The sequence below is a fragment of the Peromyscus leucopus genome, chromosome 8a, assembly GCF_004664715.2.
Source record: "Peromyscus leucopus breed LL Stock chromosome 8a, UCI_PerLeu_2.1, whole genome shotgun sequence".
In the NCBI taxonomy this organism is placed as follows: Eukaryota; Metazoa; Chordata; class Mammalia; order Rodentia; family Cricetidae; genus Peromyscus; species Peromyscus leucopus.
In genome coordinates this window covers 8,258,348-8,283,266 of record NC_051085.1, presented here as the reverse complement: position 1 = coordinate 8,283,266, position 24,919 = coordinate 8,258,348, and the positions used below count along the sequence as shown (strand labels likewise).

The 24,919-nt window shown below is 42.2% G+C and overlaps 1 protein-coding gene across 1 annotated transcript in view; it reads right to left on the bottom strand.

The window, feature by feature from the left end:
• Cdc40 (cell division cycle 40) overlaps nt 1–24,919 on the bottom strand; it is a 54,546-nt gene that overhangs the window by 28,464 nt on the left and 1,163 nt on the right. The window contains exon 2 of the mRNA XM_028890242.2: nt 6,760–6,846. Coding sequence (XP_028746075.1) covers nt 6,760–6,846 — 87 coding nt within the window. The remainder of the gene's footprint in view (nt 1–6,759; nt 6,847–24,919) is intronic.

Genomic DNA, 24,919 nt, shown 5'->3' with positions numbered 1-24,919 from the left:
TTACCTTAAAGACAGAAAATAACAGGGGGCAGAGAATGCTGTTTCGCAGGGCTGTGCTCTAACCATTACTGAAATGCTTCCCAGATGTCTGGTCTCTATGAGTATGTAACTCCTTTAGTCTTGAGTAGCCTTTTAAAAGTGTGTACGCGCGCTCGCGTGTGCACGTGCGGGAATGTGTGTGTGTAGAAAGCAATTTCAAGTATTTCTTTTCAAGTTTTAGTAGCTAAGTGTTAAGGTTTGGATATGAGGTGCCACTCCCCCACCAAAAAAAAAAAAAACCACAAAAAAACAAAAAACCCAACTCATGTGTGGGGCCTTAGCACCCAGCTGGCAGTCCAAGGGGGCTCTGGAAACTTATCTGGTGAGACCTAGCTGCAGAATGTCACTGGGCACAGGCAGATTCTAGGTTCTAGGAAGGTTCTCAACCTTCCTAATGCTGCAACCCTTTAATACAGTTCCTCATGCTGTGGTAACTCCCCAACCATAAAATTATTTCATTGCTACTTCATGACTGTAATTTTGCTACTGTTCTGAATCATAAATATCTGACATGAGACCCCTGTAAAAGGGTTGTTGGACCCTCAAAGGGGACTCGACCCACAGGCTGGGGACCACTGTTCCAGAGGGGGGCATTTGCCCGTGGCCCCCTTGCTTGGTCCCCCACCTCTTCCCTCCCTAATGAGATGGAGAAGCTTCTCTGCTACACGACCTAAGGCCAAATGTTCTTGTCCAAGTTCACAGGGCCAAGCAGCCAAGGAACGAATTAAACCATGAGTTAAAAATAAAAAAAAAACCTGAGGGCTGGAGAGATGACTCACTGGTTAAGAGCACCGCGATATTCTTTCAGAGGATCTGGGTTCGATTCCCAGCACTCACATGGTGTCTCACAAACATTCTAGGGAATCCAGTGCTTTCTTCTGACCTCCACTGGTACCAGACACATAACTGCTACACTGACAGACAGGCAGGCACAACACCCATAAGTTAAAAACAGAAAATAAACCCCTCCTCCCTTAAGCTGTGTATCAGAAATTTCGGTCACAGGGATGGAAAGCAAACTAATACACTGGGTTTAAGAGTTATTATGTTCCAAGTGACAGCTCATGTTGGCAAGGATATGGAGAAAGAATAACTAACACTCCTCCACTGCTGGTGGGAGTGCAAACTTGTACAGCCACTATGGAAGTCAATATAGTGGTTCCTTAGAAAACTGGGCATATACCTAAAGGACGCTCCATCCTACCACAGGGACACTGCTCAACTATGTTCATAGTGGCTTTGTTCATAATAGCCAGAAACTGAAAACAACCTAATGCCCCTCAAACAAAGAATGGATAAAGAAAATGCAGTACATGTACACAATGGAGTATTACTGAGCAGTTAAAACAACAGAACAAACAACAAAACCCCCATGACATCATGAAATTTGCAGGCAAATGGATGGAACTAGAAAAAAATCATTCTGAGTGAGGTAACCCAGACCAGAAAGACAAACATGGTATGTACTCACTCATAAGTGGATACTAGCTGTTAAGTGAATAATAATCATGTGCCATGTTCGTTTTTATTTTTCCCCCCAGCTTTTCAAGACCGGGTTTCACTGTGTAGCCCTGGCTGTCCTGGAACTCACTCTGTAGAGCAGGCTAGCTTCAAACTCACAGAGATCTGCCTGCAAATTTATACTAGTGAATGTACAACAAGCATCTGTACATGAAAATATACTATACTCACATATCAAGTTAATTAACTTTGAGGGTTAAGTTTTCAGTTAAAATGATTAGAGCCCACTATAGTTAGCTACAGTTGTAATCTCCCTATATAACATTTATAAGTGTAAGCAAGAAACTATTCATAACTCCAAACCATATACTGATAAGGGGTTAATATCCCAAATATATAGAGATTTCAAACAGATCAAGAGCAAGAAAACAACTGATTAAAACAAAGGATCATGCTGGGCGGTGGTGGCATGCACCTTTAATCCCAGCACTTAGGAGGCAGAGGCAGGTGGATCTCTATGAGTTCAAGGCCAGCCTGGTCTATAGAGCAAGTTCCAGGACAGGCTCCAAAGCTACACAGAGAAACCCTGTCTTGAAAAAACCAAACCAAACCAAATCACACCAAACCAACCAAACAAATAAAAACAAAGGACCATAACAGCCATTTAAAGACATGATCAATAGTTAGATTAAAAAATGTTCATCATCAGTAATCAGAGACACATAAATTAAAATCTCAATGAAGAACACATCACCTCTGTCAGAACAGCTATTTGCTTATCAAGAAGGTGAAAGTCAATGTGTGTTGGCACAGATGGGAGAGAGGAATTCATGCACATGGTTGAAGGGAGTGTACATTAGTCCCGAGCCTATGCAACACAACACTGTGGGTCCTCAAGAGGGGAAACTGACCATCGTGCCCTCTAGCAGAACTACTACTGGGTATGCATTCAAACGAAACCAGTGAAATATGTACTCCCATGTCCACTACAGGGTCATGTACAACAGCCAAAACATGGAATCAACTTAAGTGTCTCTCAGCTAGGCAGTGGGAAAAGAAAAGGTCGTAAGCCGGGCAGTCAGGAGGCGGAGGCAGAAGAATTATAAGATGGGGCCACTCTCTTCTATGTGGTATGTTCCAGGGCAGTCAGAGCTACAGTGGAACCCCAATCTAACCATCCCCCAAAAGAAACAAAAGAAGAAAATGCATATATAAAGAGCAGAAGACAATCCAACCTTAAAAACAGAATGTCCCGGTGACAACACAGATGAACTTGGAGAATACTATGTTAAATCAGATAAGCCTGAACCAGAAAAATCAACACTGGATGACCTCACTAATGTGGAACTGAAAAGAGTTGCACATTGTACTAGTCAGGGTTCTCTAGAGGAACAGAACTTACAGAATGAATGGATATAGATATTTATTAGTACGGCTTACAGGCTGTCTACCAATGGAAGGTCCAAGAATAAAACAGTTTAGTCCACGAGGCTGGATGTCTTGGCTGGTCATCAGTATTCATCAGAATCCCGAAGTAGGTTCTAATGCCAGTGAAGGAGTGGACTTGCCAGCAAGAGCGAGAACAAGCAGGCAAAGAGCTAAAGCTTCCTTCTTCTATGTCCTTTATGTAGGCTGCCACTAGAAGGTGTGGCCTGGATTAAAGGTGGATCTTCCCACTTCAAATAATTAAAATAAGAAAAAAAATCCCTGACAGTTGCTTGGGTTTTAGTTAATTCCGATGTAGTCAAGTTGACAATCAAGAATGGACAATGAGAGCAGGGAGCAAAACAGGAAGTACCAAGGGGCTCAGGGGTATATGTGGGTGACTTGGGTCAGAGGCAAGGCTTGAACTCAAGAGCCCTGTGGAGCTTTCTGAACGACAATGGCTTCTAAGAGAAGCATTCTAACATCTCCAAATGTGTGAGTGGTGATTTACATAGAGCGGGAAGAAACGTTTTTAATATGTGAAGATGTTGGTATATAAGTCTCAGACATCTGCTTATTACAAGAGGTTCTCCAGCTGGGCAGTGGTGGCGCACGCCTTTAATCCCAGCACTCGGGAGGCAGAGGCAGACAGATTTCTGAGTTGAGCTACAGAGTGAGTTTCAGGACAGAAAAAGAAGAGGTTCTCAGAAGTCTTCAGGAGACTCAATCATTGGAATTAAGAAAATGCATACTGGTAAAAACAGATTACATGAAATCACAACTATAAGTTTACATAGAAGGAATACCTACATTACTGAACTAATATCGTAGCTATTGCTAAATTTTTCATCAATATTCATGGCATCATTAATGTATAAAATTTATAAAACATATTTTAAAGTAAGAAGAATTATTAACTGAATTACTTTCTACAAATCAGGAGAAGGTCAGGACAGTTCTGTTGGCAGAGTCATTTTGTAAGATGTAAGTGAAGTCTGACTATTACTAAAGACAACTCTTCACTGGTGTTGCTGTTGACAACCTTGGGCTCAGTCTCCTCATACAAGTGGGAAACTACAACATTTCTAAAGCATTAATATTTAAGCAGCTCTTATGGTTACATTTTTAATAGCGACTAGCATTTGGTCTCTGAATTTAGATGTATATATTTTCCCCTAAAAGCATTGCTAGCTTTAAGGGGTCTGGAATTCTTCCTGAGTCTGGTGAATTTCATATGATTTTAAAGAAACTAATAAATAATGTATCTTTAAGAAGCTAAGGATCTAGTTCAAGGGAGAAAGCTGCTGGTATAAACACTGTCTATTACATTTCCCCTTCAGTCTGTAATTCGAGCAAATGATTCTGTATTAACAGGCAGACCACCTAGGAAAGTGGTTGGTTGCAATGGAGGAATGATATTTACAAAATAAGCAACTTGGTTAATTTTCAGAATTAGCAGAGTCATAGGATGTACCATGCAGATTACCCAGTGGCCTTCAAATGCTGCTCTACTGCTCTACTGACAGACAGCAGAGCTCTGGACTTGAGTCCTACAGTCATCACCTGATGGCAGTAATCAGACTTGGTTTCTGTCCTACAAAACAGGTTTGGTAAGTACAAAAGGAACAAAAATATCTCACCACCTGTCTATCTGTAGATGGTAAAAATAAACGCTAGTTTGATCAAACCCATTAGTCTCCTTCTGCTGTTATCATTCAAGCCCTAACCAACATCTCGTCCTAAAAATTCAATTTTGCACACTATGTATTAACTCATGTATTCTTATAACGCAATAAAGCAGAAATCACATTTATTTTAACTATGAGAAAACTAAGAACATCCAGGGCCTTACTAAAGCTAACACATAGATAGTCTCATTCCAAATTTCAAACCTAGACTGTACTGTCTGTTGTCCATTTCCAACAGGACTTTCATAGAGAAATCTCTGTCCCTCCTCTAACTTGTGAGGAGAGCCACTTTAGAGGTCCAGGGAACATCCCAGTATTCGTCTGGTTAAGGAAACACAGTACACCATCTGTCAAGCACTAGGTGGAGGGGAAGGATTATGTACTGTTTCTAACGGTGGATCCTCAACATGTGCGGACTTGAACTGAATCTAACAAAGTCCCTGCTGACACCTTTCCAGGCTTGGCCAAGTAATTCGGATTCTAGTCATAAAACACAAAGTTCACAATCTGTTATATCACAGATGCCTGCTTCCTTGGTAATTATTAAAGATTCTAAATTTGCTTCCAAATATTACTCCCTTTTAAACTTTAACATATGTGGTATTCTTAACATGAACGAGTTTCCTTCACATGGGGAAGGAAGGATGGATGGAAATAATAAGTGGATGATTGACTTGCCAAGATCATCACAAAATTAATTAATTCACATTTAGTCTTCTGATTGAAAGTTTTGAAAAATATAATTATATAGCAATATTACAGTCAATAATAACTCAAAATTTAGAAAAAAAAGCAGATCGCATAGAAAATCAACTGATACCAAAATGTTATATGTCACACAGCTTTCAAATGTTCCCATCCTCTGAATGCAAATAAGCACTCTTTTACTGACGTCCTTTTCATTTGTAAAAACCACGAAGCGTCCATGAACGGCCTTCAGTGGGCCAGCTGCGATGTTACTCGGGAGAGGAGGCAGCCTACAGAGCTCGGCGGCAGCACTGAGGCGACAGCATGAGGGGTCGAACGCGAAGGCTCCGCGTCTGTGTACTGAGCTTCGACAGAACAGCCGGGCAGCGTCGGATGCCAACACCACGGCACGGGCTGTGCTACTCGTCTCTATGGCAATTGTTCAGATGCCATGGGAACCCAGGCAGGTGAAGTGTGACAGAGCTCTGGCACGCTCATGTGTCTGCAGCTATGCAAGAAAACTATTGAAAACACCTCATCTTCTACCAAGAACGACAAGCTACGGCTCCCCATGTCTACCTTTAAGATGCTCCTTAGAGATCCTACCACTCAGGTCTTTTTGTTAGCAGGGGTGGAGGGTAGGACTATTTTCTGTTTTCCTTTTGTCAGTCAAGTGCCGTTTCCATTTTAATGTCTAAGGATGTTAATTTTTTAAATAAGCTTTCGTTAGTGGGCAGTGTTCAAAGACTTTAAATGGACATGACGATTTTTTCCTTGGTTCTTCCCCATGTTTCTGTTACTATTTATTATCAAGGGGAGGAGGAAGAACTCCACAGAGCACAGTGCTTTCCTCGGAGGATGACCGTTCCCAGCAGTATGCGAGTGTGACGCTGGAGAGGCATTTGCAATTTCCATAAGACACTATGGATACGCTGGGCGGTGGTGGTGCACGCCTTTAATCCCAGCACTCGGGAGGCAGAGCCAGGCGGATCTCTGTGAGTTCAAGGCCAACCTGGGCTACCAAGTGAGTCCCAGGAAAGGCACAAAGCTACACAGAGAAACCCTGTCTCGAAAAACCAAAAAAAAAAAAAAAAAAAAAAAAAAAAAAGACACTATGGATAATGTTAATAAACCCGATTTTCTTTGTAGTTCATTAGAACAGCCCCTTATCAATGCTGAGAGAAGGATATGCAGTGCACGGTGAAGCATTAAATATTTTCAGATTCCCTCTTTCAAAAGGCAGTTCCGTATGACCAGCCTTTTGCATGCAGTCAGTGGATTTTTAAAAGAATTCTCATAAAAACTATTTTGTTTTTTGAATACCAGGAGGATATATTTTCCAAAACTTATAGTAGCATAGTTAAATGAGAAAATGTTTTAAAAATTCAACACCCATGTATCTACCTCTGTATTAATTTAAATACTCAACACAAGGCAGAGTCCTGGTTTGTTTCCTTACCTCAGGAGCAAACATGGTCTCGTAGGTAGGATTATACTGCACTTCTTTGACAGCGGGGTCAAGGTGAACTCCAGTCTCCAAATCTTCCTAAAAGAAAGTCAGACGCACGTTACAAACTCGCTAAGGGAGTGTACATTTTAGGGACCACCGCAAAGTCACATCAGCACGGTAAACACCTGAACACCGACTACATGACTATTACTTTAGTACCACAGCATCAATAATTAGAACAATCAGGGAGTAATGAAACATATATGTAGTTTTAGACATAAAAATACAAATTTATTTTCCAACATTCTAAACTAAATCAGTTAACACTGCCCGAACACTTACATTAAGAAGTCAGCACTTGGAGGCACTCTCCATGTAGGAACTCCCTGGCATCTGCAGCCTGGGAATCAGGTAGACTATCTGCCCACTCTTTCCTGTCCTCCATTTCTAATCCCTAGTCTCACCTCCAGCCTGGCGGCAGACCACCTGCAGTGGAGGCTGTCCTCCTCTCTGCCTCTCCTCCCTGGGGACTCTGCTAAATTAGCAGCAGACCCAGCTTTCCTCACAGTGGACCCTTTTAGCCCCCACTTCTAGCCCAGCCTCATTCCTTCCTTTTTTTTTTTTTTTCCCGAGATAGGGTTTCTCTGTGTAGTTTTGGTGCCTTTCCTGGAACTCACTCTGTAGCACAGGCTGGCCTCAAACTCAGAGATCCACCTGCCTCTGCCTCCCGAGTGCTGGGATTAAAGATGTGTGCCACCACCGCCTGGCTCATTCCTTCTCGTTAGCCCCCGATATCTAGAAACACCTTCTACCCAGGACTCCCAGTGGCCACTAGAAAGGACTCAGAAGCACTCCCTACCAAGCAACCCACAGCCAGCACACTCTCCTAAAATCCAGAAAACCAGGAATGGGACACCCACCCAGGCTCCACTGAGAAGTCAAGTGTAATTCTAATAGGTCTGCTTTTATGTTACACAATCTTTTCCCCTTTCAGCTTTCAATATTCTTCCTTTGTTCTGTACATTTGGTATTTTGATTATGTACTGACATCAACAACCAGAATCATGATCATTTCAGAGTAAAAACACAATAAAAAAACGGCCAGGACACTATGTCTCCAATAGACCCCAGCAACCCTACAGCAGTAGACCCTAAGAAATGCAATACAGCTGAAGCACAAGACAAGAACTTTAAAATAGCTGTTACAAATATGTTAGAGGTCCTGAAAGAGGATACGAATAAATCAATTAATAAAACATATGAACATACAAACAAACAGTGAATGAAATGAAGAAAAGAGTTGAAGATATGAAGGTAGAAACAGAAGCTCTAAAGAAAACCCAAATTGAGGCAAAACTGGAAATGAAAAACTTAGGAAGTCAAACAAAAACCTCAGGGGTAAGCCTCACCCACAGAATACAGGAGATGGAGGAGAGACTCCCAGATACTGAAGACAAGATAAAAGAAAGGGACACCTCAGTCAAAGAAAATGTTAAATAAATAAAAAAAAAAATGCAAGCATAAAACATCTAGGAAATCTGGGACACTAATGAAGAGACCAAATCTATGAATAATAGGAATCGAGGAAGGAGAAGAAACCCAGGTCAAAGGCCCAGACAATATTTTCAGAAAACCATAAAAGAAAATTTCCTTAATATACAGAAGGAGGTACCTATCGAGGTACACAAAGCATGCAGGACACCAAATAGACTGGATCAGAAAAGAAACTCCTTACTACACGTAATAATCAAAACACTAAACATAGTCTTTTTAAGAGGTCATAATTACCCTGATGCCCAAACCACATAAAAATCCAACAAAGAGAAATACAAATGAATTTCCCTTATGAACACGGATGCGAAAATTCTCAATAAAATACTTGCAAACCAAATACAAGAACACATTAAAAAGATCATCTACCATGATCAAGTAGGCTTCATACCAGAGATTCAGAGACGGTTTAACATACAAAAATCAAAAATGTGCCGGGCGGTGGTGGCGCACGCCTTTAATCCCAGCACTCGGAGCAGAGCCAGGCGGATCTCTGTGAGTTCGAGCCAGCTGGCTACAAGTGAGCTCAGGAAAGGCAAAGCTACACAGAGAAACCTGTCTCGAAAAAAAAAAAAAAAAAAAAAAAAAAAAAAAAAAAAATCAATAAATGTAATCCACAACATAAACAGACTGAAAGACAAAAATCACATAATTATCTCATTAGATGCAGAAAAGACCTTTGACCAAATCCCACACTTCTTCATGATAAAAGTCCTGGAGAGACTAGGGATACAAGGGACACACCCCAACATAATAAAAGCAATTTACAGAAAGCCGACAGCCAGCATCAACCTAAATGGACAGAAACTCAAAGCAACTCCACTAAAATCAGGAACAAGACAAGGCTGTCTACTCTCTCCGTATCTGCTCAATACAGCACTTGCCGCTCCAGCTGACGGAGATGAAGGGGGCAGACACAAACAGGAAGGGAAGGAGTCAAAGTGTCTATGTGCAGATAATACGACTGTATACATAAGTGACTCTAAAAACTCCAAGAGGAGACTTCTACAGCTGATCAACACTTTCAGCCAAGTAGAAGGGCACAAAATTAATACATAAAAATCAGTTGGCCTTCCTAGATACCAGTGACAGATGGAGTGAGAAAGAAATTAGGGAAACAATAGTTTTCACAATAGCTTCAATAAAAATATCTTGGGGGTAATTCCAACCAAACTAGTGATAAAAACCTGTGCGATAAAAACTTTAAGACATTAAAGCAAGAAATTGAAGAAGATATCAGAGGATGAAAAGATCTCCCATGCTCATGGGGTGGTAGGATTAACATAGAAGAATGGCCACCTCGCCCAGTGGTGGCTCACGCCTTTAATCCCAGCACTCAGGAGGCAGAGGCAGGGGGATCTCTGCAGTTTCAAGTCCAGCCTGGTCTATAGAGTGAGTTGCACCTGATTAAAGAAGCCAGAAATACACACTGGGAAAAAAGACAGATTCTTCAACAATGGTGCTGTTCAAAGTGAAGAGCTGCATGTTCAAGAATGCAAAAAGAGGAAAGGCGCAAAGCTACACAAAGAAACCCTGTCTCGGAAAAAAAAAACAAAAAAAAAACAAAACGAAAAGAATGCAAACAGATCCATACTTACCATCCTGCACAAAACTCAACTCCAAATGGATCAAAGACCTCAATAAAAGGCCAGATACATTGAATCTGATAGAAGAGAAAGTGGGGAATAGTTTTGAACTCATTGGTACAGGAAAAGACTTTCTGAACAGAACACCAGTAGCCCAGGCACTAAGAACAACAATTAATAAATGGGACCTCATAAAACCAAAAAGCTCCTGCATGGCAACAGGCACCATCATTAGGACAGAGTAACAGCTCACAACATGGGAAAAGATTCTTACCAACTACACATCTGATAGAGGGCTAGTATTTAAAATATATAAAGAACTCAAAAAATTAAACATTAAGAAAACAACCCAATTAAAAAAAAATGGGGTACAGACCTCAAGAGAGTATTCTTAAAACAGGAAACACAAATAAACACAAATGGCCAAGACACACTTAAAGAAATGTTCAGCACACTTAGTCATTAGGGAAATGCAAATTAAAAGTACTTTGAGATTTCATCTTATAGCAGTCAGAATTGCCAAGATCAATAAAAAAAATGACAGCTCTGGCTGGTGAGGACATGAAGGGGAACACTCATCCATTGCTGGTGAGCGTGCAAACTTGTGGAGACACTATAGAAATTGGTATGGCGGTTCCTCAAGGAAGCTGGGCATCTTATCTCCCTCAAGATCCAGCTGTCCTTCTCTCAGACATATACTCAAAGGACTCTACATCCTACAACAGAGCGCCTTGCTGAACCGCGTTCACTGCTGCTCTATTCATAATAACCAGAACCTGGAGACAGACTAGATGATTGACATCGGGTAAATGGATAAAGGAAATGCAGGACATTTATACAACGGAATGTCACTCCGCTATAAAAAGAGAACCAGATCATGAAATTCACAGGTAAATGGATGCAGCTAGAAAAAAATTTAGACATCTCTAGCTACCAAAAAAAACCTCCAGTGCCAGAAATGGGTTACATCTAATTAAGTTATTGGTGAAAGGAAGTTCATGGAAACCCCCAAACAACCCAGGTTATTGCCAACGCTATTGGTTGCTCCCCACAAACTGATGGTAAGGCCCTATTGCTGAAGTATCACCAACTTAACTCACTGGACAGGGAGAAGTTGAGCTGGTGTCTACCTAGAGCCTTCACCCTTACTGAGTAGTGTTCACGGAACTAACAGGTACTCTGTATGCTACCAGAGGAGAAAGGTACACACCAATCCAGTTACAAATCCTTCAATCTACAATAGTGACCCACCTACAGGATACACTTGTGTAACAGTAGAACAGAAGCTGTGGGAGTAACCAACCAACCAACCAACCAACCAACCATCCAACCAACCAACCAACCAACCAACCAACCAACCAACCAACCAACCAACCACTATCTCTTTGGTATTAAGGCCTACTCTATGAGATGGCACCCATGTTCTTGTGTTCAAGAACCTGAGACTTGACAGGCCATGGACCTAAGGGAAACCTAAATACTACCATTCTGCTAAAGGAATGTAATGGCATTCTGCTATACTCCTAGATCAATGTCTTGCCCAGTCATCAGAGAAGCTTCCTCTTGGAGTAAATGGGAAGAAATATGGAGACCCACAGCTGGACAAGATAGAGAGAGTGAGAAATACTCAGTCTTAAATAGGATGTTTCCATCAAATCTCTCCCTTCAGGACTCAGGGAATTCTGAGGAAGAGGAGGTGGAAAGACAGTAAGAGCCAATGGGGATGGAAGACATCAAGGAATTAAGTTCGTTTAGACACAATAGACTGATGCACTATGAACTCAAAGAGAATGTGGCAGTATGTACAGGGCCTGCACAGGTCCAAGCTAGAGGGGTCCCAGTGCTGAGAAGAGACATGGAGTTAAGCTATGACTTGGATATCACGACAAGGATGAGACAAGCCCCATCCCTAACCAGAAGCTAGCTCCAATTGATAACCACTCACAAAAAGTAAGTTTCTCCAATGGAGTCTCACTAGGTATACACGCCACTCTTAAAGGCAGGCCCATGTCCAGCAGTAGTTGACCAACACAAAATTAATTCAATGGCATTTTTAAGGGCTCTTTGTCTTGGCTTAAAAAAACAAACAAACAACAACAACAAAACCAAACCCTACAGGTCTTTTACTTATATATTATAGTTTCTGATCTTGTTTTCATGAGATTTCTGTGTGTGTGAATGTGTGTCTCTGGGTCTGTATGTTTCTTGTGCTTTTATTTATTTATTGCCCCCCCCTTGTTTTATTCTATTTTGGTTTGCTTTTATTTTATCTAATCTTATTATTATTATTTTAGATGTGCAGCAAGTCTTTCTTTGTCCCACCAGTCAGCTCCCAAATCACAACATGGAGACTTATTATTAATTATGAAAGCTTGGCCGATAGTTTAGGCTTGTTTCTAATTAGCTCTTGTAACTTAAATTAACCTATTTCTATTCATCTACATGTGCCACATAGCTTGTGGCTCTTACCTCTCATCCGGCATGCCTTGCTTCCTCTGCAATCTGCTGGCAACTCCTTTCTTTTTCCTAGCATCCTCTCTGCCCCCAGAATCCTGCCTAGCTATTGGCTGTTCAGCTTTTTATTAAACCAGTCAGAGTGACACATATTCACAGTGTAAAAAAGATTATTCCATAGCATAGATGCCTGTTTGTTTTCTAATGGGAGAGAGAGGGGAAAAAAAGGGTGTGGATTTGAGTGGATGGGGAGGATCTAGGAGGAGGTGCAAGGCAGGAGGAAAAACTGTAATCAATATATTGTATAAAAAATATTTTCCAAAAATAGAAAAAAAATTCTAGCTCTTCTTGACTGTCTAGCTCCAAATTCAAAAGAGACACACCTGTGGAATTCAGCAACCCTCTTAGATGTGCAAGCAGAGGAGACAACGTGGCTGTGCTTGGATCTTCCTGCTGTAAACTGTTATAATCCAGCCGGCGTTTCCACCTTCTGGAGTGAACTTCCAGGTCAATGAGGACTGCCAGCAGTGCCTCTTTTGTAACTCCTCCATGTACAAACGATCAGTTCTCAAACCGCTGTCTCTAGCTGGGCCTCTCCATTGAGATCTAGAGACTCATATACCCAACCCTGGATTGGGCATCTTTTCTCCTCAGGTGTCTTAACAGACACCTCCTGTAACTCCTGGCTCCCCTTTCACAGTGAATCCTTCCAGGCCTCTCCTTCAGCTGCTCATGTGAAATTTCTCCAGAGTTACCCTCATTAACTTTTCTTCACACTCTGTCCAGCCCATCAATAAACTTCCCTCCACATACATCCAGAATTAACTCCTTTACCCCCTCAGTCCACACAGCACCCTTCATCTGATGACCTGAATGGTTTAACAGTCTGTCTCCTGCTCTTGCCACTTACAGCCTCCATACAGAAGTCACAAGCAATTCCTTCAAAACATGGTCAGATTACGTTAGCCTGCACTCCAGCAGCCTCTGCTCTTAGTGAAAGTCTAGAAAAAGCTCATGAGGGAGGCTGGGGATGAAGCTCAGTGATAGATGTGGGGGGCCCAAAACAGCTTGACCACACAGCTGCCATGACAGGCTTACTGGCAGGCAACAACCGGATCCAGGAAAAGCTATAAGCTGACACCACCCAGGGATGGGCCATCATCTAAGCCAAAGAACCTGACATCCCAAACATTCCAACCATCAGGTAAGATTAGATAAGACTGCCAGATGTCCCTGAGCCTAGCACATATTTGTTTCCCTTTTACAGATACCCTAGACAAATGTCAGCCAATCAGAGTCCTGCACCCTGGAAATCCTGTCATCCCAACCTCTGCTATGATAAAGACCCCACCCTGCCTGGGATCGGGTTCCCTGCTCTTGCGGTTGTGTTGGACAGAGACACCAAGCTCGAGCACAAAATAAAGGCTCTTTGCTTTTACATATGGGATTTGGTCTGTGGTAGTCTTTTGGGGGTCTCTGCAATCTGGGTATAACAGTAGAGCCTTGCCTGGCATGTGTGAGGCTCTCAATTTCTCCTCAGAGTGTTTCTACCCTAGATACCCACAAAGCTGGTCTCTCTCCTTTTACATCTTTGCTCAATCTTTTCTTTTTTCTTTCCATTGCTTTATCCCCCACCCATTACATTTACCATCACCTGCTATAAACTTTATTGCCACCCCCCAACTGAAACATAAGCTACAAAGGTGACTTTGTACATACAATTGTACAACCAACCCTAAGACCATGTTAATATCATCATTTTTGTTCAGTGACCTCTTGATGAGGGTAGGATATGTTCATTCACAAGATACACAGGCAGCACAAAGTCACAGCATAAATTTTGGAAACAGGAAGGGTTTCCTGAAACTAACAGTGATACTGTAGAATAAACAACACTACAAGTGAAGACCTAGGTAGGAAGGCAGGTGACTGAGGATGAGAAGACTGATTTTAAAAAAATGCCACAGCCATATAGCTAATGATCTAAAATCTTACTGCCACAAAGTGTCTTACTCATGCCTCTCCCCAACTTATCAGACATGCTACTCTTTCTACTTCCTAAAGGTAGAGATAGGGATGGCTTTCTTAAACTCCCCTCTTCTTTAGTTTGAGAGTCCACTTCCTTACCTTACAATTCTCATGACTTGCAGCTCCCTCCTCTCCATTGTCCCCCTGGTCCAGCCCCCATTCCTGGCCTTCACATGCTACCTAAGTGCCTAGAGATTTTCATTAAGTACAGAGTCAGTGCATTAAGTGCTATGCTAAGGACGCTTCCCCACGACTCCATCTTCACTAACAATCAGGAACCTAGAGTTACTCAGTCCACCAGCAGACACTTCTCCAGCTGTCCCTGCCCACAGCCCACTGTCCTCATTCTTACCTTGCCTATTCCAACACCTCCTACTACACATACCCCCTTCTGCTGCTGTACTTCATATTGTATGGATAGAGTGTATGTTTATAAAAAATACACAGCAAGTTACTTTCGATGTTTTATTTCCTCTGTCACCTGCACTGTGACCACCTGGTATCACAGGCATTGCCTCTGTTGTGTGCTAATAAGTCACCTTCTCATTTCCCTCCTCCTGATGCAGGAAGGAAAACTGTCTTTTTTCTGCCTGTAGTCTTATGGAATGCTTTATTTTTCACAGTATTTGTAATGCATTATGTATTGCAATTGGCTTTTACTTACATTTTATACCCTTACTGTCTTGTAAAATGCAGGGCAGGTAGCACACATCACTAAATATTTGTTAAATTTAAATGATGAAAGAAAATGTAAATCCACAGAGAAATTATGTAGATAAGGCTGAGTAACTGTCACTGGCTTTGACCCGATCTCAGCCAGAGTGATTCTGGTACTGAGATGGACAGCAGATGCCAATGCAGAGAGCACTGCTGGGATGAGGATGTGCAGAGCAACATGGTGATGCTGCTCACTCTTTACTTTAAAAACGACAAAAGCCCAGACAAGCAAACACCCACAAATACCAGAAGAGATACAACGCTTTCCCCCTCCTTTAAGAAGAACTAAGTCAAAAACAGTCACAGAGCTAGAGGGAAGGAGGAGGCCAGGAGATACACAGGACCGCAAGATGCTGGAACGAAGGAGGTGGCCGGAGATACACAGGACCGCAAAGGATAGTGGAAGGAGAAAGAGGAAGCCAAGGATACACAGGACTGCACAGGATGCTAGAGGGAAGGAGGAGGCCAGGAGATACACAGGACTGCAAGGGATGGTGGGAGGAAGGAGGTGGCCGGGGATACACAGGACTGCAAGGGATGGTGGGAGGGAGGAGGAGGCCAGGAGATACACAGGACCGCAAGGGATGGTGGGAGGGAGGAGGAGGCCAGGAGATACACAGGACTGCAAGGGATGGTGGGAGGGAGGAGGAGGCCAGGAGATACACAGGACAAGTGGGTAGGAGGTGGTGTGGCATTCCTGGAATTCCACCACCAGGGAGTTTGGGTGGTAGGATTAGGAGTTCAGGCCAACCTTACCACACAGAAAAACAAAAGGAAAAAAGAATGAAGGGATAATCAATGGTATGGTTATCTGAGAACCGGTAAGAGGCGACGACGGAATCCAGGATACAGCTGGAAGCATTAGCGTCTTTGTTACCTGGGAGATAACAAAGATCAGGTAATGGGGGAGACACCGGGAGATGCTGGCAATTAAAAATGGTCTTTTTAATTTCTCTGTGTAGTTAAGGTGGTAAGACGCACAGCAACTATAGATGTACAGTCAGCAGATACTGTCTAGGCCTAAGGAAATAGACAAAACTGCCTGTCTTTATAGTTTTACAAAGCTGCCTGACTTCATGGAGTTTTGGTCTAGTGGGTAAGAAAGACAATAACCAAACAATAAACAAATACATAGTTTGCTATAAGAAGATAAATACCATGAAAAATGGAATTTAACAATACAAAGGCGTTACTAACGGGTCGACACATTATTTATATAACCTTTGGGGGGGCAGAATGTATGCCCAGTTTCACTTCTTAGGTACTGCTCACCCTTCTGTTGTTTGGAGAAAGGGTCTCTCACTGGCCGGAAACTTGCCAGCAGGCTAGGCTGGCCAGTCAGTGAGCCCCAGGGGCCCCCTGTCTCTCCTTCCCCAGCCCTGTGCTTGACGAGAAGTTCTCACCACCACAGTCCATGGCTTCTTTTGATGTGAGTTCTGGGGCGCTAACTCAGGCCCTGCGGTTGTAAGGCAGGCACTTGACTGACTGAGCTATTTCCCCAGCGACTTCGGATGATCTTATCCTTGCTGTGAGTTAAGTTATAAGCAAGATTGAGTCACTCCTTCCAATGTATTAATAGAATTAACGTGTTCTACAAATTCCTAAGTGGTCTTTTAATCAAAAACCCAGAGCCAGATATTGGGGTAAATGCTGAAAGATGAGAGAGACAAAGGAAGAAGCCACTGCTACGTCTCACCTCACCAACTCCACAGATCCTCTGAATGAAAGCCTCTGAGTCCTCAGCCAAAAAGGCTGCCTAGCTGGAAAGGGCTAGTTCCTGTCTCTTCACGCCTTACATACCTTCCTCTGCCCAGCCATATCACTTCCTTCCTAGGGATTAAGGGCGTGTGACTTCTAAGTACTGGGATTAAAGGTGTGTGCCACTGATGCCTGGCTCTGTTAGACTGAATCTCTCCCAGACTGAGTCAATCTCATGTAGTCCAGGGTGGCTTTGAACTCACAGAGATTCAGATGGATCTCGGCCACCTGAGTGCTAGGATTAAAGGTGTGTGCCATCACTGCCTGGCATCTATGTTTAATCTAGTGGCTTGTTCTGTTCTCTGATTTTCAAGCATATTTTATTAGGATGCAACAAAATACCACTACATTAACGATAATGGGGTTGGGAGCGGGTTTGCAGTAACCATAGGAGGGACCAGTGAGATGCCTCAGATGGCAGAGGTGAGCCTGACGACCTGAGTTTGTCCTGAACCTGTAAGGTGGGAGAGAACCAATTCTCCAAGTTGTCCTATAACTTCTACATGTGCACTACCCCAAAAGGCATGCATAATAAGTACAAATGTTAGGGAAAAAATGTAAAGTAACCATTAAAAAAAAAAAATCAGACCAAACTAGGAATAATCAACCCTGGGTGGGGGGGGGGAATTGCTGGCATACTAACTGGGTGTATTAGTCGGGGTCCTTAGCTGCAAGCAACAGAAATCTTCTCAGACTGGAGAAACAGTACTGAATCCTTAGAGTTCCTAGAAGGTTAGGAATTCAGCTTTGAGAAGCGGGCAGATGGAATCACAATCCAAAGCCAATCACACCACAGGACCAATCCATTGCGCACAACAACTTCCTGTGACTGAACACCACTACGAAACTGCTGTTTGCTGCCATGGGATGCTGGCCCAAGAAACTAAGCACTGGCCACCACCACCGCCACCCAACAGCCTCAGTCCTCCATCTGTTGTGGATGAGTTTCCAGCTCGTCAGTTCAGGTGGACCTTGAGAGCTTGTCTGGAGGTTCTAGAAGGGAGCCCAGCTACTCTACAGCCTTGACCAGGCCTCCACTATTGTATTCGGGAAAGGTCTCTCTCTCCCAATGTGCAGCTTTGAGAAGGACAACTGCCTAGCCAGCCAGATCAGCAGAGTCAACCCTGACAACCCACAGAGCAACAATGTTGCAGCCAGACTGCCCTCACATATTGTTTTTTTTTAAAAGAAAAAACATTAAATGATCAGAAGGTAGGTGGGTGCCTCTGGCTAAGCCAAAATTGAGTGCTGACCAGAAAGGGAGCTGGGAACATGAGAAACTAGAGTTTCTCTTTCTGAAGGTGGGTGTGAGTGGGGATGCTCTTTACAGCAAGACTCTTATGGGAGGGAGCTGAGGGCTGGAAAATTAAAGGTATAACATTTAATACCGGGCTGGCTAGTTTTGTGTCAACTTGACAAGTGCTAGAGTCATCAGAGACATTTTCTCAAGTGAGGCTCCCTCCTCTCTGGTAACTCTAGCTTGGGGGAGCAGGTCGGAGCTGGACTCCGGCAGACTCCCAGAACAAGTGGCTTTAGCCACATCCCGTCTCCTTCCTGAACTTTATATGGTACAGTTGTTAGGACCACTTATAATATATGGATTGCCCGATTTCCCAATTAATAGAAGAGTCTAAACTTGAATTAGTTTGAACACAGTATGGTGAGACATCAACTTTTAAATACAAAGTGCAATTTTAAAAATTAACCTTTTATAATAACAACAATGGTAACCAATAAACATCACAAGAAAGATCAGAAGCTTTCATTATGGCTAAAATCACAGAATGGACTGAACAGCCCTCTAGGAAAAGGGTGGTTTCCTTAAATTTAATTAGAAAGTGCGGACAGCACCTCAACCTGATTTAAATCTCAGAAGGAATCCAACACCAATTAGGCATGCAATTAGAATTACCATAGAATTACAAAGGACTTCTATCCAGTTTCAATTAGACACAAATATTTAAAAGTCAGTAACTGAAGGGCACACTATGGGTCAAATAAATCTAAACAGTTTATCATTGTTGACTTAAATTTCAGATAAAAAAAAGTTACCATTGATAGGTTCTTTTCACATTTCTTCCAGTATATACGTAAGAAATCAGACATGAAAATACTATGTAAACTGAAAATAGATCAGAAATTTTAGTCATTATTATGGAGCTCTTATCAATTTATGACATATTTTCCTATCAGGAATTAGAAATGACTAAATTTCCCAAAATGAAGAGTTTGGATGGATGAAGTAAAGAATACAAATTTAAGCCGGGCAGTGGTGGTGCACGCCTTTGATCCCAGCACTCAGGAGGCAGAGGCAGGTGGATCTCTATGAATTTGAGGCCAGCCTGGTCTACAGAGCAAGATCCAGGACAGGCACCAAAACTTACACAGAGAAACCCTGTCTCGAAAAAACAAAAAACAAAACAAAAAATTACAAACTTGGATATACAGATTTTCTGAGCTTGGCCTTTAACAGATATAGAGGGAAAGTAATTTAATTGAAGTTCATGAATATAAGAAATCCCACCCAAAAAGAAATTAAAGTTATGCTACAGATTTAAGAGGCAGAATTTGCATTTTTCTCAAGTTGGCTATGCTAAACAAGGAACTCAATTGGGGAAAGTAACAGTCATTGTCTGAAACGCCTGCTTTTAAATGTTTTTTTTTACTATAAAGTAAGTTAATAATTTTGCTGTTGTTTTTTGAGACCTGCCTCTGCCTCCTGAGTGTGCCAGCATAATAATTCTTGCAATACAATGAGGCTTACCACACTTTTTGCTTTGTTTTTTGGTCTGTCTGTGAAGTCCAGGATAACCCTGAACTCATGATTCTCCTACCTCGGCATCAGGTGTGGGAATTACAGATGTGTGACCCCATACCTATCCCAGTGTAGCCCATGTATAAAGGAGTGATTTCTAACATGCAAATAAGACAATGTTGTACTAAAAGAAAAGTCTAACTGAATCAAACAACCAACTCAATCATTACTGTATAGTAGAGAACACAAATGTGCATAGATGGACTTCCAGAACAGGCAGGGCTAAAGTAATATGTAGCCAAGAGAACTGGGGACTGTGGGGTGGCCCAGAACAGCTTGGCTACCCTGTTGCCATGACAGGCTTAATAAAAAACAGCTTCTTGAGCTTGAAATAAAGGCTCTTTGCTTTTACATAAGGGATTCGGGGTGGTGGTCTTTTGGGGGGGTCCCACGATCCGGGTATAGCATGAACTACCCAAAAATACTAAAAGATCCACAGTCCAAAGGAATCTAGCTTCTGCTAAAGAGACTCAACAGAATTATAAGTGGAAAAAAGAATGAAAAGAAATCCACAAATTTATTCCATAGGGAAAACAAATGAAACCACACTTTAAATAAAATAAAAGGGGGTGGGTGAGTTCTATATGCTGTTAAAAGAAAAGAAAAAAATCAGTATGAAAACCACTTTCAAAGAAAACTAGATTCATTAGAAAAAGGCAGTTTGGTCTGTTATCAATAACAATGGAATAAGATAAAATACCTTAAGTGAGTGAACTGAGAGAAATTCTCAGCTAAGTAAAGTAAACCTAGTAAAATATCCCCCAAGAAAGAACATTAAACACAAACACTGTAAAGACAAACTACAATGAACTCACTTGCCACCACCAGCCATTATATTAAGACAGTCTAAAGAAGACAGAAAGCAGGGATCTCTGCTGATAGGACGCCAGAATCACTGTCATTCGGGCTGTCTCGTGGTGTATGTGTGTGCACACTTGCCAACCAACAGGATCTTAAAAAGGGGATGTGAGTAAAACTGAAGGTGCTCCACTGCTTAGAAGGCGAAGGCTCTGAGTAACTCAGACACGGAGTTCCTAGGGTAACCACTTCATAGAACCTGGGTGCACGATCTATAAATGACACCAGACAAAGAACACAATGACTGAAAAGCACCCAGGATGCCTGGCATGCTTTCTGCCTTTCTTCTACTCTATCTAAGCAGTGCATTTACAGTCTTCTGTGTCTAAAGTACACTTTTAAAAAAGTGAGATGCCTGCACCTCACTGGTTTTATACCTTTATTTTTTAGGTTTTTTTTTTGTGTGTGTGTGTGTGTGTATTGTGTATTGTAGTGTGGACAGAATGGTGGCATAAGTCTATAACCTCAGCACTGGGATCAGAAGTTCAAGGTCATCCTTGGCTTCACAGTGAATCTAAGGTCAGCCTGGGATACCAGAGGTCCTGTCTACAAATAAACAACCCCAAATATCTTGTTATAAGGGTTTTTCTTTGGCTCAAGGGCAAGTTCACAGTTACATGGAAATTTTATCTTTGTGCCTAGTTTTTAATGTAGATGCATTAAAAGATGCGTAAGGGTAGGGACTGTTGTGTCACGTGACCTATGTCACTGAGCACTGTTGTGTGGTCCAGCACAGGAGCTGGCAAGCATGTGTACACATTTGTACACACTGCAGGTGAACATGTGTGCCTGTGGAAGCCAGAGGTTGATGTCAAGCATCTTCCTCCATCATGCTTCACTTGATTCTCGTTGAACCCAGAGCTTACTCATTCAGCTACACTGGTGAGTTAGGGAGCCAGGGAACAAACTGTCCTCTGACCTCTGTACGGGTTCGGTGATACCCCTCCCTCCCCCAAAAAGTAACACAAGTGTTGCAAAATATTATTTAATGTGTGTTACTTCTGTTTATGTTCCATTTGTTTAACTCTGTGAAGCTGTGTTACTGTGCCTGTCTAGAACACCGGATGGTCTGATAAAGAGCTGAACAGTCAATAGTGAGTCAGGAAAAAGGATAGGCGGGGCTGGTAGGCAGAAAGAATATATAGAAGGATAAATCTGGAAGGGAAAGAAGAAATAGCCAGAGAAAGAGGAGGACCCAGGGGCCAGTCAACCATCTACGCAGCAAGCCACGGATTAAGAAACAAAGAAAGGTATAGGAAACAGAAAAAGAAAAACCCAGAGGCAAAAGGTAGACAGGATAATTTAAGAAAAGCTGGCTAAGGCTGGGCATTCATAATTAAGAATAAGCCTCTGTGTGTGACTTATTTGGGAGTTGGGTGGCGGCCCCCCCAAAAGAGAAAAACAACAACAACAACAACAACAACAACACATCCATTTATTTTTGGCCAAATACTCTCTGCCACCAGAAAACGAGTCCAATACAGACATATGTATTTGCATGCTTCACAGCTGCTTCCTTGACCATCTTCTAATCATTTGCAATTACATTACTACACGGGATCTTCTCTTTTCCCTGCATACAAATGAGCACTGGTGCACAAAGCTCATCTCTTATCAGAACCCAGAGAGCCAGGGATCCACCCCAGCTCAGACTGAACCTCTGGTGCCTCTGAGGCTGATTCCACCTGGTTTTTATTTACTGAACCAATTCCTTAGAGATTGAACTAAGCAAGCTCTCAAGACAACTTCCTCCCTGCCACCGCCTGCTCAACTTCAAATCTGATTCTCAATGTCCATAATTTGTCAAAACTTTTTCCTTCAGTTTTTCCAGTCTCTTATCGAATTTCCCTTAATCTTGTGTATAAGGCATTGGAGATACAGCACTCCCTGGGCCCCAGAAACAAACTTAGAAATGTGGTAAGTGATGTCACTGGGATATGGCAAAGTATATAGGAAGATATATTGATATATAGAGATAGATAGATGAACTGACAGATAGATAGACAGACAGATAGATGAAGAAACATGTACACTGAGGCAGGGGGACCACAATTTTGGATATATGAGAGAGGTCAGGGAATCTGGAAAAGAACATTAGTCTTGCGGGTCTTCACAGAGAATTCAGAATGGGAGGATGGCAGGCCTCACAAGCTGAATAGAGAATCCAGTATTTATCTAACAGACAACATGATACTTTTGGACAGAGATGTGACATGATGAAATCTGAATTTAGAATGAACATTCTACATGTACCATAGAAGAAAGAAAGGGGTATGGAGCTAGAGGACAAAAAGAAAGAAGCACACAGAAAGTGATTCTTGTTTTAGAAGAAATGCGAATCGGAATTAAACAGTGGCAGCAGCAGCAGAAAGAGAATATGTTTGATAAACATCACTCAGTTCAGGCGGGAAAAGCAAAGGCTGAAAAAGTCAAGAATAATTCCTAGGAGAAATAGGGTGCTATGAAGGCTGTGCTAAGGAAAATAGAGAGGAAGAAACCCATTTGAAAAACAAAACAAAACCCAAAACCTAATGAACAGAAGTACCAGCTGAACACCTAACTGGCTTCGGCGGCCGAGGAAAGGAAAATGACGGACTTCTGTGTGGTGGCTTAGGCCACTGGGTGAACTGTGGATCACACAAAATGGGAATACAAAAGTGGACTTTGAGAGAAAGAAACTGGAGTTTTGAGCACACCATGCAAACGGGGACTGAGAACCATCTTGGATAGGATTTTTTTTTTTTTTTTTTTTAATTGGGGCTTAAGCTGGCAAGGAGTTTAGGACTGTTTACCAGGATAATTGGCATTTAATCAGCATGTATTTGGTACAGTTAAAATTGCTTCACATTTTTGAAAATTGGTAGCTAAAGTTACTTGACAGATGAGTGAGTAGGAAATAGCTCAGAGTTTTTTGTGCTTTTGTTTTCTTCCTGAGACAGGGTTTCTCTGTGTTGTTTTGGTGCCTGTCCTGGATCTCGCTCTAGTAGACCAGGCTGGCCTCGAACTCACAGAGATCCGCCAGCCTCTGTCTCTGAAGTGCTGGGATTAAAGGCGTGCGCCACTACTGCCACTACCACCCTGCTTGCTCAGAGTTCTTAAGTAACGTATCCAAGTCACCATGTGGGTAAGTGCTGGAGGAAGATATGAATCCTGGAATCTTGATTCATCTCACGCCTGTGTTAACCTCCTCACAATGGTCACCTATGAGCCACTGGGAGCGCATATTACCGTAAGAAAAATATGAGAGAATATGTGGGATGAAACTTGACCTAAGGGCACAGACTTAGTAAACACTGAAGCTGAAGGGGTTGGCAGAAGAACAGGGAATCTAAAGGCAGAGGAAAGCTCAGTGGAAGCCACGGGAAAAATGAATCAAGTCAGAGGAATTATAACAGGAATTATCTGATGCAGAGATTCAAGGCAGATGACAAGACCTGATGAATGGAAGGCCTAGGACATCATTCCCATCAAGTAGTTAATCAAGACGCTAAGGCTAGACTGCACTGAGCTTGGGGGTGGGGGAAGCTATGACAAAGATGGGAAGGATGCACAGTACCAAAAGTTGAGTTTTCTAAGGAACAGACTGAGGAGGCTGATGAAAAGTTCTCAGTTGGGAGAGCTTTGTTTTGTTCTAAAGATAGAATTCCCAGCATTCTTTCATGCCAGATGTCCTTATTTAAAAAAAAAAAATAAAGTTTCATAAATGGCTCATCAAAACTTGTAAAAGACTTAAGGCACAAACAAGACCTAGGGGCGTCTTATGAAGGACTTTTTGTAGTTTCCCTTTCTACACTTTGAACATCCACATGGAGCTTAATACTGATTGATGGACGCTCTCACTGGGTTGAAGCCACACAGACTTATATACACCTGCCTTCCCAGGTTTGCAAACTAAGCCTGGAAACTCTTGCTTTAGCTTCTTGGCTTCTCTTTCTTTGAAGTGACCTCCCCCCCCCCCCAGAGAGGACTTGTCTGAGCATTCCACAAAAAAATCATACTTCTGCCTTATTCTTTATCATGTGTTTTTCCCTCCCAGTGTCCAATCCAATCTATAAGTACTTTATTTGTCCACATTTAATTGGCTGCTGCACCCACTAGAACGATTCCAGTATGCACTCATGATCCCAGGACGTACTGTTTTGTTGGCCTTTGTGGCTTTCAGTCCTGCTGTTTCTGGAAAGTAATACATGCTCAATGAAGAACGACATAACTGGGTTTTTCTCTTTATCACCTTCCTTCATTGGGTTCATGTATGCTACATCCTCAAGTGTGTCCTTTTCCCTGATAAAAAACCCAGAGCCAGATATTGGGGTAAATGCTGAAAGATCAGAGAGACAAAGGAACAAGCCACAGCTACTTCTCATCTCACCAACTCCACTAATCCTCTGACTGAATGTCTCTG